At 40.5% G+C, this 19,820-nt stretch overlaps 1 protein-coding gene across 2 annotated transcripts in view; it reads left to right on the top strand.

Annotated features, from left to right (window-relative positions):
- PHACTR1 (phosphatase and actin regulator 1) overlaps positions 1 to 19,820 on the top strand; it is a 302,064-nt gene that overhangs the window by 135,789 nt on the left and 146,455 nt on the right. The window contains exon 1 of one of the 2 annotated variants that reach the window (XM_050970748.1): positions 18,603 to 18,787. The exons of the other annotated variant lie outside the window; for it this stretch is intronic. Coding sequence (XP_050826705.1) covers positions 18,754 to 18,787 — 34 coding nt within the window. The 5' untranslated portion in view covers positions 18,603 to 18,753. Of the gene's footprint in view, positions 1 to 18,602; positions 18,788 to 19,820 lie in introns of those variants that run through there. 2 annotated transcript variants of the gene reach the window in all.

The following is a 19,820-nucleotide window of genomic DNA, read 5'->3' as shown; positions in this document are numbered from 1 at the left end:
GAGAGCAATATTTAGAGAGTCTCTAAAGGACTTTAAGAGTTGTTTCCTCTTCCTCATGACAGATGCAAAGAACAAGGAAGGAAGCCCACATGGAATAAACAATATTCTTGGAGTAAACAATATGGAGTAAACAATATTTTTTCTTGAAAATAATTTTTGTCACAGTTTGAATTGTTTCAGAGCAGTGAAATAGAAACAGAAAGTCAAATGTGATTGCTGAGAATTTCATCACTACCAAAATAAATTGTAGCATTGTTCTCAATTTTTCATGCTATCTTTTTCAAAGTTTAGTTTTTTATGTATCTGAATTTGAGTTAGACAACTTTTTCCAAAATTGTTTTCCAGTTTACCAAAATTCAATTTTGAATATACCAATGCTACTTAGCATCAGAGGATAATTTAGATCAGAAGGGATTTCAGGATGTCAGGGCAGGAAATTCAGTGGTATAATGTTAAAATGGTCCTTCATTCTGTAGTAGTTCAGTATAAGAGTAAGCAAAACTGAAAGATATTCATATTGTGAGTATTTTAAGCTGTAGAAGAGATTTGGGAGGTTCCGTATGAGTAAGAACTTTATGTAAAAGCTTTGGGTTTCTGGTTGGAGTTAGTTTTCTGAAAATTACGCAATGGAAAATTCAGTTTTGCTGAGCATGGCAAAACCAGGCATTCCTGAAAACAACCCCCCAAATACTGCACCTTTTCCAGATGTAATGGTAGTCTAGGCTTCAAGCCCACCACACACTTTTCTGTGGTGTATTTTGCCCTCAGGTGTGACTCTTCAGATGTGAACCTAACCAAAATATTTTGAAGCATTTGTCTTTTTCATTTTGCCAATTTATATACATTTAGAAATATATTGGGAAAACTTAAAAAGCAATAATGCTTCAATATTCTACCAGGAAGTTATGATCAGGAGATTCCCTCTGAGGTGCCTGGATTTGATATCAAGTCAGAGCCTTTTCAAGAATGAAAGGAGTCTGCTTTTGGGTCAGCGCAATTACACAAAAGATGAATCTGTCTCCCTTTGTACCTATCCCACCTTTTGCTTAGTGTGGTGCAGTGAACTAAAACTTGAAACCTGTAGAGCACCATTTTCAGTGATAGGAGTATCTGCTGATTAATCAGGCTGCAGTACTTAACATTAAATCTTGCTTACTATAATTGACTGTTATGTCATGCTAATGAGATTTCTTTTAGTTTTACTGCCTGCATGCTGCTGATGTAGACAGCTAAGGATTTTGTATTATTTTATGTTCACTTATGCCTTACTGGCTTTTTTGCCTTTTTTTTTCCCCAGTGTGGGGGGTAGGTGTGCAGAGGGAACGGTAGATTACTTCTCTGCTAAGTATTTTGTCTCTATCTGAAACAAGTGAAAACAAGTGAATAGGTGTGTGCTTAAGCATATGAGGCTTCTGAGCCATCTTTATTTTAATTTTTAAAGATCAAACAGAACCTGAAAATAGTACTGTATCTTTGTTAAATATCCAAAATAAAAAATTACCAAGAATAGAGAATAAGCATGGGAAGTGGAAGGAGGAATGAATTAAATAAAGAAGAAATGGCTTTTCTCCTTTCATTTCTGCACTCTAAGCAGTTACAGAGTAGAGTGAAAAGATCTAAATGATGTTACTAGCCAAATGTACTTTTTCTGTTTCCCAAAGGCAAAGCAAATCTATTCATTGGAGACCTGACCCAGATGAGAGTTAAATCTCCTAGGGAAAACTTTGGTTCTTGAAATGAGCATTGAAAGAAAGTTGGTGGGATTGTTAGCATTGAGAGGCCAGTCCACTCTGCTGCTGTGCCCAAGCTGTGACCACACATACTTTAAATTTACCTGTTTTGCTCTAGTTCTTCATGGACATGGCATAACTGCTGATACTGTATAACCAGTACAAGCTGGTTGGAGGGTCTGGAGAGTAAGTCATATGCAGAGCAGCTGAGGGAGCTGGTGTTTAGCCCCAAGAAAAGAGTCAGAGAAGACTTCATCACTCTCTACAGCTGCCTGAAAGGAGGGTGTGGCCAGGTGGGGGTCAGTCTCTTCTCCCAGGCAGTCAGCAACAGGACAAGAAGATACCACCTTGTGTTGTGCTGGGGGAGGTTTAGGTTGGAGATGAAGAAGAGTATCTTCACTGAAATGGTGAAGACTGCATTGGAGCAGACTTCCCAGGGAGGTGGTGGAATCACTTCACTGCCCAGGGAAGTGGTGGAAGTGTTTGAGAAGTGACTGGACATGACACTGGGTGCTGTGGATTAGTTGCCATGGTGGCATTTGGTCAAAGGCTGGACTTGATCTTGGAGGTCTTTTCAAACCTTAATATTTCTATGACTCAGTGTTCACCTCACATGGAGGAGATGACCCAGGGATGTTTAATCTGCACAGGATGTGGAGCAAGTGTAGTTTTTTGAGGGGAGAGACAGATTTAGCATTCAGGTGACTGTTATTTATTACTCCTACTTGTAAGTCACATCACAAATGAGAGTAAAAGATTTAGCCATGTTGAACTTGATAGACTTTATGCTATCTGACATTAGCAGTGTACTCAGCTAATTATTGTGGTGCTCTGCGTATTTATCACAGTGAGAAAGAAGCTTTGGCTCATTCACAAGCCATGGAGATGCAGTAGCTCCAAGGTTTGAGCATAGTCATGAGCAGCAGGAGTGACTAACCTCCACTTAAGAATCCTCCTTTAGGCTGGAGGTGATGGGTTTTCCTCCTGCCAAAACATAAGCCATCTGAAGAGGTAAGCAATCCTTATCAGTTATTTACAGATGCCTTAAAGAGCAGAAGCAAGTAGAGACATTTAGTCTGGATGCCATCGTGTTGAACAGTGATTTGTTGGGATTTTTGGTCAAAGAAAAAGGGCATTAACAAAATGAACCCAGCACTACCAATCCATAATGGCCACTAAAACATCTGATCTTGGAAAGCTGACAGGCTGAGGAGGGTGAGGGGAAGCCATCTGATAAAAAAAAATCAAATCAGCAGTGACTGAACACAGACATTTCTTGCAGGGACCAAACCAAAATGAAGAAACCATGGTTGAGTCTCTGATGGCTTTCACTGCAGGCACCAACACTAATTATCAAGTCCAGAGACCAACCCAACATGTCCTAAGGGATGGACTGCAAATCAGAAGCTGCAAATTCAGGTTTAAATGGGACACAGTCTGTGCTGGATGCCACACTCTCTCCTTGTTAGATCAGGCTTGTGTCCATCCACAGTGTAGGTTACCCAGGAATTTTTTTGTAACAGTGAGTAATTGGAAATCAGCCCTGCTTGTGTTCTTCCTTTTGTTTCTGTTGCATAACTTCTCAGAAGAACAGCACTGGAATTTTTGCAGCCATTAAAATTGACCTGTTGTTTTCAGCCTTGAGACCTCTTAGTCATTTTGGAGTGGTTTTGACCTGTTTTGTGCCTGAGTTTTCTTGCTTACAAGCTGGTTTTCCCTGAAGAAGTGCTGTTACAATTGCTGCACTTGCAGCACTGCTTTGTGGCATGTGTGACTGTGTCTGCAGGAGTCATTCTCTGCTGTTTCTCTGCTCTCTGCTTCTACAGTCCATGCTGTCATTTCAGAAATTGTATTTAAAGATGGTATTAAAATTGGTGGTGTTTTGGCTTACGTTTCCCAAACAATTGTGCTTTTGTTTGTTTGGAAATGTGGCTGGCTGGACACATTTTAAAGGGGACTGCCTTTTAGAACATTCTCACCCCTTGCTTTTGAAAGTCTTCAGTGCATATTAAGCTAGGCCCACGTAGTCACCAGTCATATTTGAAAACATGAACCTTCAGACTGGCCTTTATTATTTGGTTTGGGTTATTTTTAAATCTTCTTTCTTTGAGACCTCAAGGGAGAGACAAATTAATCATCATCTAGTGACACTCCATTAGGGAAACAAAATTCTTTTTGAAGTCTCTGTGCAATTATTACAAGGAACCTTTCATTGTGTCAAAACCTCAGAGATTAAATGTGGTAAGACAATGAAAAACAATACCCAATTCAAGAATGCAACAAAATATTTCTTCTGTGAACTAGTTTGTGATATACTTTATCATCCTTAAAAGAGAGGCAAATGATCTAGAATGGAGTACTGTGTCAGGTGTGTGTCTTTGTTTCTCAGGCCAACTTTGTGCATGATGTGAATGTCCATGTTTGCATAAGGACATACTCTCAGTGCCTTCCTTACCTCCCAGCATCTGTAGGTTGTAGTTGGCAAAGCACTGGGGAAGATAATTCATTCCAACTAATCTTGGAAACTGAAGCAGTAGCTCAGGGGAGTGGGATACCAAGTTTAGCACTGAAGGTTGGCAAAGATGGAGTGTGTGTGGCTGATAGTCAGCAAGTTTGAAGGGAGGGGACCGGTTGCTGCTGGCTTGCTTTCATCTCATTCCTTCCAAGAAAGCAGTAGCATACCTGAAGGCCACTTCCAAAGCAGAGCAATGGCATGCCATTACTCAGCCTTCTTGAGGGCTAGGAAGAGAGAAACACTACAGTTATAGCTTTCCTAATGCATGCCCTGGCTGCTTCCTGTGCTGGCTTGCCTTTTATTGAGAGACTCAGAGAATATACATTCTCTGAGCAACAGGCTTGCCTTTTGGGGTTCCAAAATAGAATGCATTTGCTGCATCTGAATGAGGTGGCTCTTTCCTTGGTGAAGGCCCTTGGTCCATCCAGCCTGGAAACTGAGTCCAGAATGCATGTATGCAGTTGCTTTTTTATCAAAGCAGCAGTGATTTTCTGAAAGCAGTAAGTCCTTCCACATGTGTCCCAGCAATGCAGATTTCTGTCACTTGTAATGAAATGCCCAATTGCTGGCAGGACAACGAGCCAGGCACCAGTTGAAACTTGACAGGAATATTTTTGTTGGCTTTAGTGGGCAGAATCTAGAAGTCTACAATCACTGCATGAAACTAAAACTGCATTCTGGAAGCATGTAATTGAATGCAGACCTGGGCACTCTTGAGATGATAATGAACCACAGAAGCTCAAGGTACTAGATTATGATGCCAGCCCTTATGGTAAGCATCAATTTATCAATTGCTTTGATGCAAATGAGTATCTCATACCAAGCTAAAATTGTGTTTCTGCAGCAAATCAAAGCTAAGCAGTAGGATTTATATATAGATAGATAAATCGTAGCTGTGCTTAGCAGTGCTTCCCTCACCATTTTTCACAGGGATAGTGTAGTCATTAATCTTTGCTAGTAAGAAGCTTTTAAAAAAAGAGACAAAAAGGCTTAGGAACATATCAACAATTTAGTGTTGAAAGAGAAAAGTGGTTACTGACAGGAGTCCTGTCTTACTTAAGCCAGGTCTGAATGTGTCACCTAGAGTAAGAGAGTTGTAGATGGCAGTTGCACTGCTAGATTGTGTGTGCTGTACCACCAAGTGTGCTTTTTTGGGTGAGTAGGTGAGACTCTGCGTGCGGGAAGAGATACATTTTGAGCCTGACTGGGGCTTCAGGTCTCATTTGGTGAAGAAAAAGTGTGCCCCAAAAGGAAAAGAGCCACTGGCACTGCAGAGAGGAATGCTGCTGCGAAGTCGTGTAGGACTCAGGCATACACTGCTTACCCTGGTATTCTTTCTGCTTGTGTTTTAAATGAAAGTACTGCTTTATATTTCTTATGCACCCCACCAAATAATACATTCCCTGTGAAATGTAATGGGAAGTTACTGCTGTAATTAACTCATTGATTGTTTAAAACAATTGCTAATTGTACGTGGTTGGAAAGCTGGGAGGATCTCACTGTCACTAATGTGACTGGATAATTATAGATTTTTCTTTTCATATTTTTTTTCTGTAAAACATGTTTTCTTTGCAGTAGCTTTTATTTTTGGCCACCTAACTTTCGGTTCCCATGACTGACAGATGCAGGCTAGCAATCAGCCCCAGGGCAGGAAAAAGGATGGAGATATCTCAGACCTCAATAATTCGGCCCCCTTAGGGACACTAGGTAAACAAAGTATTCATTCTTACACGTAATGCACGTATGCTGCTGTAAACACATAAAAACAAAGGTCTGTGCAATAGCAAAAAAGTCTATATACCACTGGAAGCATTACCTTTGGGAGGCTTCTAAGTGCCAGAATATGGTTCAGTAGTTCTTCTTTTAGAAGAGAAAACAAAAAAGGAAAACAAATAGCTTAGAAAGCCACCTCTGAGATGCTGCTTCTGCATCTTGGCATGAGAGCCTGTGCACTGCCCACGCACATTCGCTATTTCTTTTCAATGAGCAGTGCGGTTGCTAGCTTTTACCACAAATCCTGGGGAACTGAAAAATCCAGCTCTTCCCTGTTGTTCTTCTTCTCACAGCCAGTTAACAGAGCATCTACATGGCATGGCACAATGTGTTGGCACAGAGCTTCTTCCAGATAATATGTTATGCTTCATGCATCCTTTTGCAGCAATGCATTGCTCTCTGTGGATATATCTCTTCTGAAGCAAATGCCAGTCCCAGGCCTAGGTGTAGCAGTAACTTGCAGCCACTTCTTCCCAAGATATTGGGAGATTTTTAAGTGAATGTGTCTACAAGGACTGACTGGAGCCATCATTAAAAGGAAGCTCCTCTCTTCTGATGTGTGTCTTGCAGCCCTACTTCAGACATGCAGTGAATTTGTGCAAGACATTGCTGTATCTCAGTTACTTATCTACAGGATAAGTACATTTGCATGTAATGAAACAGGAGCTCCTTCTGAGTCTTTTCTTTAGTGACTAAGCCTTGTATCTTTACAGAGGCTTCCAGAACTCAGTGTGGTACAATTACAAGCTAGGATTTTCTTCTGGTGCTCTGTGTTTGTTTATGCAGTTTAGCTCTGCTTTAGCTCTTGGTATATCTGGGGAGATCTTGCTATGTCAGTGATGCCCTAATAATCACCACCATAATGGGCTCATACTGTATAAGGACTGAATTCTGCTAGACTTACTAGTACTGAGTAATAGATTTTCCTCACTCTGCATCTGTAAAACAATATTGATATCTAATGTAAGACATACAAGAGGTCATTTTGCAATATAGACTGCAAGGAAATCATTCTCTTTGAAGGGAACTTTCCATAGTGTGGCCAGAGAGGCTTTAAGTGTGTTTTTTCCTTTTAAAATTACATCTGTAGTCATGGGTTCGCTTGCCTTATACTGAGCAATGCAAAAGACATTTTACAGCAATATTTGCATGAATTTGCATTCAGTTTAGCATGGCGGGGGAGTTTAATTCCGCATTAATCTGTGCATTGATTTTATAGGAGTTTTTCATAGCTTTATGGGGGAAGATAAAGCCGCTGAAGAGTTGACACAGATTCAGTGGGATGTTCTTCCCATAAGACAAGGCAAAAATGAAATTTCAGTGTATACAGGAGGAAAGTTATCAAACAGAAATTAGTCTGGAATTTCTTTTTTAGGAAAGTTCTTGAAGTATTATGGTTAATTTTAAAAAAAACACCTAAAATCACATTTCTGAGGAATGAAGGTGCTCAGCTTGTTTGTCTGCTTTACAGAGTGAATGGGCTAACAGCATAGCCTGAGAGACATAGATTTTCTTGAACCTTTAGGCTGAGAATGCAGCTGCAGTTGGGGCCTGTTTGGCTCAGGAGAAATATTATTTGGTTGCATTTTTTCCATGAGAAAGAAGGGGCAAAAGGGGAGGGTGTGGAATCTTTGTACAATATCCTGTGGCCAGAATCAGGTAGCGTAAGGTTTTTAACAAGAAAGTGCTTTCTTCAAAGATGCCCCGTTTCACTTGGTTGAATACATATATATAAAAGACAAAATCTGTTGAATGCTTATTTAAATAACTCTTTATCAGTTTGGTGGGTTGGAAGTACTTGCATTTCAATTCTGATATCAATGACTCCCTTTAAAAAGTCTCAAGAAGCAATGAAGATTGACTTTCTCAGCTTAGATCTGTATCTAGCCTTAAATACCCTAAGCGTTTCTTTCAATCCAGCTCTAAGAAGAAAAAGGCAGGGGAAGGTATGACTGAATTATAAAACCTTCAGACCATATACCAACATTAGAATTCTGTATTTAGATCAAAAATTAGTGCTAATGAACAGAAATTAAGATTTTAATGTGCTGCTCTGAGAAGCTATCTGGAAGAGAATGAGAGAAAATCGTAATTTTAATGGTTAATGGGGAAAGTAGCACAGGAAATTATTTTTGCAAAATGGCATTGATCAGGACTGTAATTAAAAGGCATCTTAAAGAAATGAAGAGAAGCTCAGCATAGATTTAGATTTTAAAGCATGCTGGATTTAGAGTGCTCCAGATGTTTTCTTAGATCAAGCTTCATTGACCTGGAATATCAAAGTGTGCCAGCGTACTCACTGGAGCATTGTTAATGCCTCTGGCTGGGTTTGTTTCAGGATCCTTGGTTTGAATTTCAGTGTATTTAATTTTGTCAGCACAGTAAACTACAGAGAATGATTAATCTACAGAGATTAAATTTATAAAGTTATACCAACCATCCAAACACAAAGCTTTGCATTGCGACATCTCTCTATTCTATTTTGGTTTTAACTAAGTCATCCCAAGTGTGCAGATCCATTGTTCACTCAAAACCTATTTTTGCAAGTCTTGCATTATCAAAAATCTTTATCAGCACAGCTGTGCTTGAAGTATGTTTTCACATTTTTTAAAGACCTGTGTCTTATCTGACCTGTCATTCCAGGCACCTTTTATAGCCAACAATACCAGCAAGTGATGCCCAAAACAATTGAAAAAATTCCAAAAAACCTCTATAATCTTCGTGGAAATTATAGACAACTACCCATCCTCCCAAGCAGCAGACCACTGGAAGGTATTACTTTACAGAATGTTGACATACAGTTTTAGACCTTAGAACTAAAAGACACTGATATTACAGTGTCTCTCATCTCAAACAGTGCCATGCTTCATGTCAACAGAGGCGAATGAGTCAGGCTTGCAGCACCTCCTGTGTCTACTGAGACGTAGAAGAACCACCCTAATCTTTACAAGTATCTATTATGCAGAGGCAAAGTGTATTTTCTAAATTGCTTCTGTGAAGCAGTTGAGACCTGTGTTCTATATCTGAATAACCACCATCAATTTCAAAAACAAAACAAAAACCAAAAGTTACAGGCCTTGTCCTTCTTGCCTCAGGACCCTCAGAACCATGACTGTTCCCTAATATTTTCCAAAAGCTTAGCATTCCTTTGGTAAGTGTCCCTGAATGATGTCATTCTGTCAAACCTGGCTTGACCAACTCTGACACTGGACAGCTGTAAGCCTTTGGACATCTGGGGCTATGCACTGGAAATCTCAATGTCTGTAAAATTGTCCCAGTGTTACCATCACTGTGCAGCAAAAATGCTGTGTTACATGTTCAGGGTCAAATGTGCCAGGAGACAGCATGTAAAGACAATAGATTTATTCAGTCCATAGACTTTTAACAATGAAAGAAAACATCAGAAGAATAATTAATAGTACACAGTAGTTTAAGTGAGAGTAAGGAATTTTCTTGACTAAACTACCTCCTCAGCTAGCTCCTAATTTTTTTCTCCTGAATCAATCTGCAGTCCTTCCCCCTTTCTTTGTTGTCCAAAGTGTCTGCTTCTATCTGTTCTCAGAGGATGGGGAGAAGGCACAGAAAGAAATGAAGGAAAGAGATTACCCCCTGTGCCATCCAAAGCTAGAACCCCTTTGTCTCCCCTTACAAAGCTGTACTTTTTTCTTCCCAGCCATGAAGACACTGCCTTCCACCTCCTCTCTAAGATGCCTCAATTTAATATTACTTGATTGTACCTCAAAAAGCACATTCCTGCCTTGGAGGCATTCACAGCTCCAGAAGTCCTAGCCCTAAACTTCACGCTTCAAACTTCATGCAACTGTAATTACTTTAACTCTGGTACAATTGTCAAAATACAAAATCTAATTGCATTAACAGCGCAGCCTAGAGTGGGAAACTGATGACTGGTTAATCTCCCATTCACTCTCCTCCACACCATTAGTTTTGTACTAGTCCTTCTGTGGACTTGAGGAAACTGACGTTTCAAAAGTTTGTGCAGTCCAATTATTCAATGTGATTATACTGCTGCAAATGCCAAATGTGGTCCCATTGCACAGACTCAAAGTAGAACATGCAGCAGAGTAGCATTGCTTAGCAGTGTGCTAGATGAAGCACTGTAGTGCATGGAATTTTAAATCCATGCTAAATCAGTGACAATGACAATGGACTCTATCCGTATAACCCCACTGATGGGTCAGATCATTGCAGTTTCTCTGGGGTCTCTGTGTATTAGCTCTTTGTATTTTGTACTTGTTTAATTTTTTTCCTCCTTCCAGGATCAACTTAATTTCCTTGATTCCTTCTCTCCTCCCTCTCTCCTACCTCTTTTTGTCCCTCAACTAAGTCTCTGTTGGCCAATACCTCTCATCTCATCTCATGTATTTATTTACTATTCCCAAATGTAAAAAATAGAGGATTCATAATTCTGAACTGCCAAAAATTTCGGGAGAGGATCTGAGCTACAAGTTGTGACCTGCAAACCCCAGTGCTGCTCTGACAGTGACCCAGTAGAAGAGGAGTTGTGCATTGTGTAAATATAATGTTGTTTATAGCCCTTGCTAGCAAGTCAGAAGCTGACGCCATTCCTTGGTACTAATTAACACGCCTTCTCTTTCTCACCGGCGAGATTTGTGAGAGCAGAAGCAGACTCTTGAAAGATGCTGATGAGCATGGTGGCTAGTAAAGGACACCTTATGTTCTTTGCTTCTTTATATAGACTGCAGTTTTGCCCAACAGGCACTGTGCAATTTCTAAATGCCCAGGCAGGAAGAACTGGCTCATAATTGAATGTAGATTCAAATGAAGCTCCAGCACATCAGTTCTGTAACACATTGGACAAACAATGCCATCTCTCTCTTTGTCATATTTAAGTAATACTTTTACAATTTTATCTACTTGAATTGTAAACTTTTCAAAGCCTGGCTGTTTGAACAGTACCTTGTTTAAAGCCCTGCCTCATGCAAGTGGAGGTGCTTATTGCAGATAATTACTTATGAATAAGCCTTTGTCCCAAACATCTTACAAGGGACCAAGCTCATTCCACAGAACCTGATGAAATAAATCAGATGACATTCATGTTCTGCTGGTACTGACTTGACCTGAATTCAACCTGTCTGATATAAAGATGAAAATCATTCCATATCATTATAAAGCCCCTTCAACCATTCATCATCTCTAATTGCTAACTTCATTATCCCCTAGCTAAGCATCATGCTTAATAGCATAATAGCTTTATAATAAGCTGCTTCATTCTCTAGAACTTATATTCTTTGTTTTCTCACCTTGTCTCCCTTCTAAGTCCTGCTTTGGTCAGAAGAACAAGAGAAAGAGCAAAGCAAGCACTTGTTCCCGATTAACAGTCCCTGCATTTCCACTTGTAAGCCAGATTGGCCTCACAGAATTCCTATTCCTCTCCCATGTGCTGCTGCAGCCAGTGCCCTACATTGTCAGCACTGGTAGCCTTTTCATTTCCCCCTCAGCATGTTTCTGTACAGACATCAAAAGAGTGATGCCTCAGGCAGGCAGAGCAGTCCTTTGTCCCTTAACACATTGCATTTCCCAGGATAGCAGTTTTCTGGCAACCACCTCAGATGGAGGTGGCTAGGAAGTGATGGAGGAACCTTTATCAGAAAGATTATGAGACAAAATTACAAAATACACATAATTCTGGATTTTTTGAAACTTCTAGAAAAATCACAAAGTATGGGGGGGTGGGGGGGGGTGTTGTGGAAATAGTGCCTTGGTATGAAAAGCTTATTTGCAGCTTATAGTGCATTAGATCTCTCAAGAAAAAAAGCTGCAGGTTCCCTGAGGAAGAAGGCCAAATGACTTCTCTGGAGAAAACTGAAAAGCTGTGTAAATTCCCATGAGCACAACTTACCAGCTTCTTACCAAAGGGCTGTAGTATGGTCACATCCCACTCAAATATCCTGTCTGAGTGGCTGAAAACTGTTAACCTGACAAGAAAGCTTGGAACTTGCAGCTGCAGTGTGCAGAAGTGCACTCACACACTCTCATAGAGAGTGAGACTGCTTTTGGTTGTTACCTCAAAGGTGTACAAGTCAGAGGAAGATACAATTGACTGAATGTTTTAGAATCATAGAATAACTTCAGCTGGATGAGACAGAGCTCAAAACAGATTGAATTAGATCAGATTGCTTGGGGACTTAACCCCTTTCAGCCTTGAAAACCAACAGAGACAGACAACCTTCCTGGGCAACTTGGTCTTATGCTTGGCTGTAAGTAATTAGTAGTCTCACCTTTAAACTTTGAACTGTTGTGGGGAGGGGAAAATACTTTTTTTTTTTTTCAGAAATGTGTGCTTCAGTTTGCATTCTTGTGATGCAAGAATGCAAACTGTTCTCTTGTGAACCTTTTCTCAGCATGCTCTTCAAGTACTGCCTATGAACACCAAGTTCTTAGTTGTTCACGTTGATGTGAGGAACATAGATGTGTTTGACCTCTTAGTATACATTTTGGTGATGTATTTCCAGCAATAACCCATAAAGTGATTGAAAATTTCTATCTGCTATTGGCCTCATGATGCAGTTAGAGCTTTCCCAAAGTCTTGAACCAACAAAGTCTTGAAGCTGGGATGCTTTAAGCCCAGAGGATGACTGCTCTAGAGGAAACTTGAAGATCATTAGGACAAAAAGTCTGTTAAAATGTCAGAGTACATTGTATACTGCAGTCCTGAGCTCTGCTGGGGCCCCTTGGAAATTTTTGTAATACAAAGTAATAAAAAAAGATCTGCAGTGGGTTTTGCCACTATTTTGCTGCATTCACTCCACTGTGAATGAAATGTGTATTGTACTGCAGTCCTACTAGTTCAGCCTTCAGTTACATTCGTCTCTAGTTTAAACCTCTGGGAAAGTGAAATCCTGCCCTTTGTGCTACTATGTTACCTGGGGACTAAGGTTTTGACAGATAGACATCATGGATCATACAGGTGAAGCAGTTGAATCTATAAAACCTCCAAAAATTAGCATATATTAGGATTAGGTTTTTATTTCTGGTGAATAATTTATGCACATGAAGGCTAAGATTGTGAAAAGTACTACAGGTGTGTTATATATTATGGCAATGCATCACTGAAAAAGCTAAATTAGATTTTAGCTGTTAATATTTCCTGCTTTTATAAAAGCCCCTAAGAAATTACTAAAATCTAGCCTGGATATTGAGGCTTTAGCCAATGGGCAGACATTAAAGAGCTTGGCAAGATTCACATTAAAATATGTTCCAGGATTTCAGCAAAAACTGATTATACAACTATTTCTTAAGATCCTTCAGCACACTGCAGCTTCTTTGTGTTGACTGCTTTTCAAGGTTTTAAAGAGGTAAAAAAAGCTTAATATGGCTTTTTGTCAGTAAGACTTGTTGATGGTGTGTGTATTGTCTGTTGGTGTTGTAAAGCCTGGTTGTGTTAAACTCTGGGGAACACTAGAATGATGATATGAGGCTGATGCAAAGCCAAACTTCTCCCTCCGTGCTTGTGCTTCACACCAGTCCACAGTGAAAGTACAAGGAGCAACTGAGGGATAGAGGCCTGATGATGAAAAATGACTGGCCTGTAGCAAGCAGGGGCTAAAAAGAGGTGAGTAAAAACCTTTTTTTCTGCTTCTTTTTGTGGAAAAAAAAAAAGTTCCTCGTGCAGATTTCTGTACCATTCGAAGGACCCCATGTTTGTGCTGAAGGAGGAAAGACTGAAAAAGATGCTTGTGATAATGTCAGAAGCTTCTTGCTTCACTTCAGTGCTGCTAGCTCACTGGGTGGTATGTATAGAAACTGTATGCTATTCCTAGGGATTTGTGTTGTCTTAATTTCTAATTTGAGAAAACTGTGAGCACTTATTGAAGTGAGGTGATTGGCAGTGTGTGCTGCTGTCAGGCCCAGTGGAGGCAGATGCTTATGAAAGCTTCCTCCTACAGCTTTGCCAGCGTTTGTACCTTAATCGGCCTTTACAGCTACCTCATTACTCTTGGTTCCTGCACTGTTCATGTCTTATTGCAAAGTGTTTTTCAGTGATGGGGGAAGCCTCTGAAGGTTGGGAGGGTCTGTTGTTTCAAAGGCAACCTGGAAGGGTTAGGGAGGAGTTCATAGGTTTGCTGATCTCCTCTCTTTTCCTTCTCTTTCCCTTTATCTTCTTTCTCTTATGGCTGAATGTTGCTTCCCCACATCTCATGTTCCCACTTGATTATGCCTGCCTGCTTGTTCACTTATACTTCTGTAGACCTCATGAACCTTTAGCTTGTTCTGACAGCTCAGCCTCTCATCCTCTGTCTGAACTTGGTCAGAGTTTGACTTTACTGGACTTGCTGTGTGGCTTTCCCCGTGTCTCCAGCCTCCACAGCTTTTGCACTTTGTGGCTTTCTCGGATTGCTTTAAACACACTGGTACTGGAAATCACAGGAACCATAGTGAGCTGAAAAACTGAAATGAAAACCTGTTAGTTTTGTGTGGCTGCCCCAGAGGCACACAGGAAATGTGGCAAGTCCCAGACCATTGACCTGGAAACTTTGGGTAAGAGTCTATAACTGCGTTACTGCAAATGAGCTCTTTGGGGCCAAGTCTGTCAAACGTATCCTTCTTCATTTGCTGTTTCCTTTTGTGTGTGAAAGTGTTCCCTAAATGAATGTGCTTCATGCACAGTCATATCCCTGACCTTCAAGTAAACTGTTCTGAACTGCAAGCAACAGACTTAATATGAGTCATTTATAAAGGCAAAAAATCCAGTCATCCCTATTATGTGCTGATTGTAACTTTGTCTGCTGTAGGCTGGTGATCTCAGTAGCCAATAGAGAGTTTCTGAGATAATAACTATCTATTTAATTGCCTGGAAATAAATCTTTGGTCTGTTTACCAATTTCAAGCCACGCTCTTACTTTGGATGTATTACTTCAACAAAGATTCCTGCAGTGTGATCCTTCTCCATAGCTTTACCTGAGAAGCAGCTTTTATAAGTGAGGATTATCAGCAGGGACTGTTAGTCTGTACATTCTTGGGGAAGTCATGCTATTTGATATGATCAGGAATTAATTTAATTAGTTATGTAGACAGAAATATGAGGGCAGTTTGTGCTGAGAGCAATGCTTTTGTGAGCTGATTGACTTCAGTGCAATTGTCTGTGATGGGAAGTTCAGTTTGACCTATTTTCTTACATTTTCCTTAAAGCCAGATGACTCAGACCTTTCTGGAGCCAGGGCAGACAGAGCACTGTGTATGGCTCAGTCCTTGAGGGGTTGTGACAGGAAGCCCTAGACTTCTGTGATTTTGTGATATTCGTGTCTGTCCCACACACTCTCAAAGGGATAGAGATTCAGGATATCCCAAGTGGCAGTTCTAGAAAGACTGATGTTTTCTCAGGTGTCTGAAGTTGATCACCCAGGATTTCCAGGCACTAGCAATGAAAAGTAGATTTTTTTTTCTCGGCATTGTTTCTTTTATTCTTGTCTTGAGATGTGTAATTTTTGAGAAGACATGGAGAAAACCATAGTGGCATCCTGAAAGATGATGACTGTGACTTACTTTACTGAGTTTTCTTTCCATTCAAGAGTGTCTAGAAAAGGCTGTTCCAAGTCATAAGTTTATCACAGTAGAACCTTGCTAGATTCCACCAAGTTTCAAGTTTCCTTATTGCATGTTATAAATCCAGGGCTTCTGCTCTGTTTTCCTTGTTACTTTAACTGAAACACTTGATTTTGTCCACATTAAGGTTCTTCTTATGAAACAATTGTAATGCACAGCTCTGGAATGCTCATATTGCCTTCTTTGCTTTTCTTTTCAAACATGTAGTTTTACTTGGAGCCAACAAAACCATTAGTGCCTGGTTTTCTAAATCCGTAGGAAGCAGTAAAAAACTAACCCATGATGTGGGACCAGTACTGCCAGTTGGTCAGCCAGAGGTGACCAGTGCTTAACTTTATTTACTCTAGAGGCTTGAACTCCTCCTCTGGACCTTCCCCCTCCCTTTTTTGCTATCTAGGAGCATTTGTGACAGGAATAAGTCATATTCAGATTTTTTCCCCCAGGGGCTTGCTAGACACACAGGTACACACAGGCACACTGACTTCTCCCGCTGCTGCGCTTTTTTTAGCAGGCTGTGGGGGAGCAGAACCTTGTGAGGAATTATAGATGCAGCCTGATACCTGACTGTGGGTTTAGTTTTGTGAGGTTTTTAAAAATATTTTTCTACATGTATATGTAAGACAGCTCTGGGCTTGATGGAAAGAAAGCAGAGGGTGGAGAGCTGTTTCTTTATTTATGCACAGAAAGAAAAAGGTATTTTGGGGTGGTATGGTGTGTGAAAATCCATGATATATCATACTTTATTCTCTCAGTGTCAAGCAAGGAGTAACTAGCAAGGAGGCTACTGCAATGATGTGAGTCTTCAAGTCACCAGTGCAGTTGCATTTTGGTATATGTTAAAGTGTGCGGCCAATGTCATGGAAAAATTCCAATTAACTTGAATAAGCACTGGGTCAGGCCCATATTTTGTAGTGCATCTTACTAGTAGAATCTATTCCCCCAGTTGCAACCACATGGGGCAAAGCAATTACCAGTGTCAGACTGCAGTCTGTATGCTCACATCAATGCTAAATATGATCCTTTCTAAATGGATTGACCACACAGGACTTAATTCAGATTCCTCCTTGTTTTCAATCTCGTAATTGTAGTGAGGTTTTTGGAACTAATTTTTGTTAATTTTAGGATGGCAACTAAACTCTCAGTTCAGAGCATGCAGGGGTGCTACCAAGTCCTGATTCATGCCTCTGCTCTATCCTGTGTCTGCTGTCAAGGCAAAAAAGGTTTCCATTCCTCTGAAAGCTATGCAGGATGCACAAAGTGCTCCAAACCGATCATAAAACTTCAGGGCATGCCATATCAAAATTAGATAGGAAAACTGAGAGTGGATTTTCTAAGATGGGAGGTAATGACCTTGTTAGGACTGTAGTGACTAATGGCTCTGGTGCTAAGACTTGCAGTAAGCTCTGCTACAGCAAGAGCTTCAGCTATGATTTCAGCATAAAGACCGTCTTCCTTTCAGCATCATCTAATGCTAATGGTTGCTTGCTCGGCTCTTTTAGAACTCCAGACCCCTCATTTTTTCACTGCTGATGTTTACCCTTAGCTTCATCAGGCCTTTTGACATTAATTTCACATAGATGTTTGGGCATTCAAATGGCAGCTCAGCAACTTTCCATCTGTCCTGCAAGGTGGGATGACATCTTCCTTTTTATCCTTAGAAGGCCTTTGCCATCAGCAGTTCTTCACTTTTGCAGCAAACAGGTGTTCCTAAGCTTATGTGGTTTTTATGTGTAACCTTTTCTGTTCACTTTCTTCACACCATATGGCATCACATTGAAATAAAGCAGGGCTTCTCCTAAATAAGGAGAGGACTCCATCATGGCAAAGCATATGCACAGGATGTTGAGAGCCCTGCAGGTAGAGCAAGAATGAGACGTGTGATGCTTCGGCAGTATTGCTGAACGTAGGAAAGTCAGGGAGGGGCATTTTCTTTCCTTCCTTCTTCCTTCAGTTTGCACTTGTTTGTGCAGCACTCATCACCTGGGTGATGGCAGTCTCTGTCTCTCTTGGGCCGAAGACTGCCAGGAGTAGCTGGGATTGTTACTTAAGAATGTGTTTACAGCTGCAAAACTAAAAAGGTCATATTCTATTTTGGCCTGCTGTAGTCTCTGGCTGATTCTCCCTCCTCCTTGCCCTCCCATTTTTGCTGATGTGCCACGTAGTAAGCAGAAATACTGTCAGCCTAGCACCCTGGAGCCCCTGCCATGGCCCAGAGTCTTCCAGCTGCAGTAACTGCCTGGAAAACAGAAATAATTTGCGTAGCCAGGTTTGAATTGCAACTAGAAAGATTCTCCACCTGGCGTCAAACTCCTTTGACAAATGTCAGCCATCCTGAGGTGGTTTTGAGGGCATTTATTTTGATAGTAAATTGAAGACATTACCAAAGGAAGTACAGTGCTAGGGGCTGATTCCTGTGTTGTAGTCAGTGATCAAATTGCACTTATTTCCCTCTTTACTCCAAGCTGATCAGTTTGTATCACTATGTGTAGTACAACATTGATGTATGCATTAATCACCAGAGCAGCTGGTAATTAATTTATTTATCTTTTATCTCTTTTTTATTCTCACTGGGATGTTTAGTACCATGAACAGAGGAAATAAGAAGGAAAGTAAAATATATATAAAAAACTGCCAAATACTGGGGCATCCCTGTGAAAACATCATTGCCTAAATAGACTGTAAAACATGAATCATGGTGTTTTGGTTAGAAAGACTAAACTCCTGAGAAGTGGTGCTGCCTTGTTAGACTTTCATTTGTCTAGCATTTTTACATGAACAGTGCCGTAGCTTGTTCAGGGGAACACTACAGATCTCCAAGACAAAATTTGTACTGAAGAAAAAGAAGGATCAGCAGCTTCCACACAGTTTCTCTTATGCACCTCTTTGTGCTGTAAGAGAGAGCTTGTCCAGCCCACACAGAAACCTCCCTGTTTTTCAGCTGAGCGCTGTAAGGCACACCTCAGAGATGTCCTAACTGGCATTTTGCACAATGCCACAGCTTAGAGAAAGAAGAGGGAATCTTCTTTTCTGTAGAGTGGAGAATGCAGCTGAAAACTTGCCTGCTCTTTAAGGGCACAGTGTCCCAAAAAAGACTCTTCACCAAGTGATCTATGGCATGGGAAGACATGATGAAGCAAGGAAAAAAATGGTATGAGAGTGTCAAGCCTCAGAGATTTTGGTGCAGGTAAGAACCAGTATCTCAGTACTCATTTGTTTGAAGGGGATGCTGCTTCCATTTCTACTTTAGGGACAATGGAACTGCCACTCTCCTTAATGGCAAAGGCTGCAGGGGTGAAAGAACTGAAGGTACAAGTGGTTTCCCAAGCTTATAGAAGAAGCAAATGTGGCCTGGGAATAGGATGCAAGTTTGTTGATTCACTATCAAATAACGAATTATCTGACAGTGTTCATTGATTTTTGTTGTCCACTGTGCAATCAAATTATGCCAAAGTTTGTAGCTGTGTACTGAGGCAGTGAAAGAGTTATTAGACCTTTTTTTTCACTTATCTTTACAAAGGCAAAGCAAGTCCTTTTCTGCAGGACTACTGTAGTACATTCATTTTACATTATTTGTCCTGGAACTGATTAGCAGAGGCAGCTTTCACCATAATTAAAGAGATCATAATTAAACTTATTTTTGTTTTATAAGCTGTGGCAAATTCAGATTCTCTGTAAGGCAGCTCTTAGGAATGAAGGCAATTTGCATGTTATAGCAAAGAGCATGTTACAGGAGACATACTAGCAGATAGCTGCAGGGCTTGTTTGCATTCAAAATACATAGCACCTGAAAGCAAAAATGTACTGGGCTTTCTCTGTGGTAATTTGGAGCTCTTATTCACCAGTTATTTAATTCCCAATTGTCCACAAACATGTCAGAGCAGCTGGGCTTCTTCAGTCTCCCAGGATCTGCTTGTAAAACTCAGTCCATTCTGGTAGTATTTGCTGGTTCTTTCACAGAATGGAGTACATGTGAGGCTCGACTAGAATGTAGGTGGTAATCTTCTAGTCTCTGTCTGAGAAAGAAGTTGCTTCTGTCCCTCTCTAAAAGTTGTTTGGGTTAGGGAGATAATACCAGAGTCAGTAAAAATGCAGTGTTTGGATATGAAGTCTACTTTCAGATCCAAGTTGAATTTTATAGCTTTAGAATCAAATGAGTAGCAAGAGGAGGGATAAATACTGTCAAAATAAAATCAAGTGGAACAAAAAAAAAATATTAA

Source organism: Serinus canaria, chromosome 2, assembly GCF_022539315.1.
Source record: "Serinus canaria isolate serCan28SL12 chromosome 2, serCan2020, whole genome shotgun sequence".
Lineage (NCBI taxonomy): Eukaryota > Metazoa > Chordata > Aves > Passeriformes > Fringillidae > Serinus > Serinus canaria.
The sequence above is the reverse complement of the archived record's forward strand: the minus strand, read 5'-3'. Positions and strand labels throughout refer to the sequence as shown.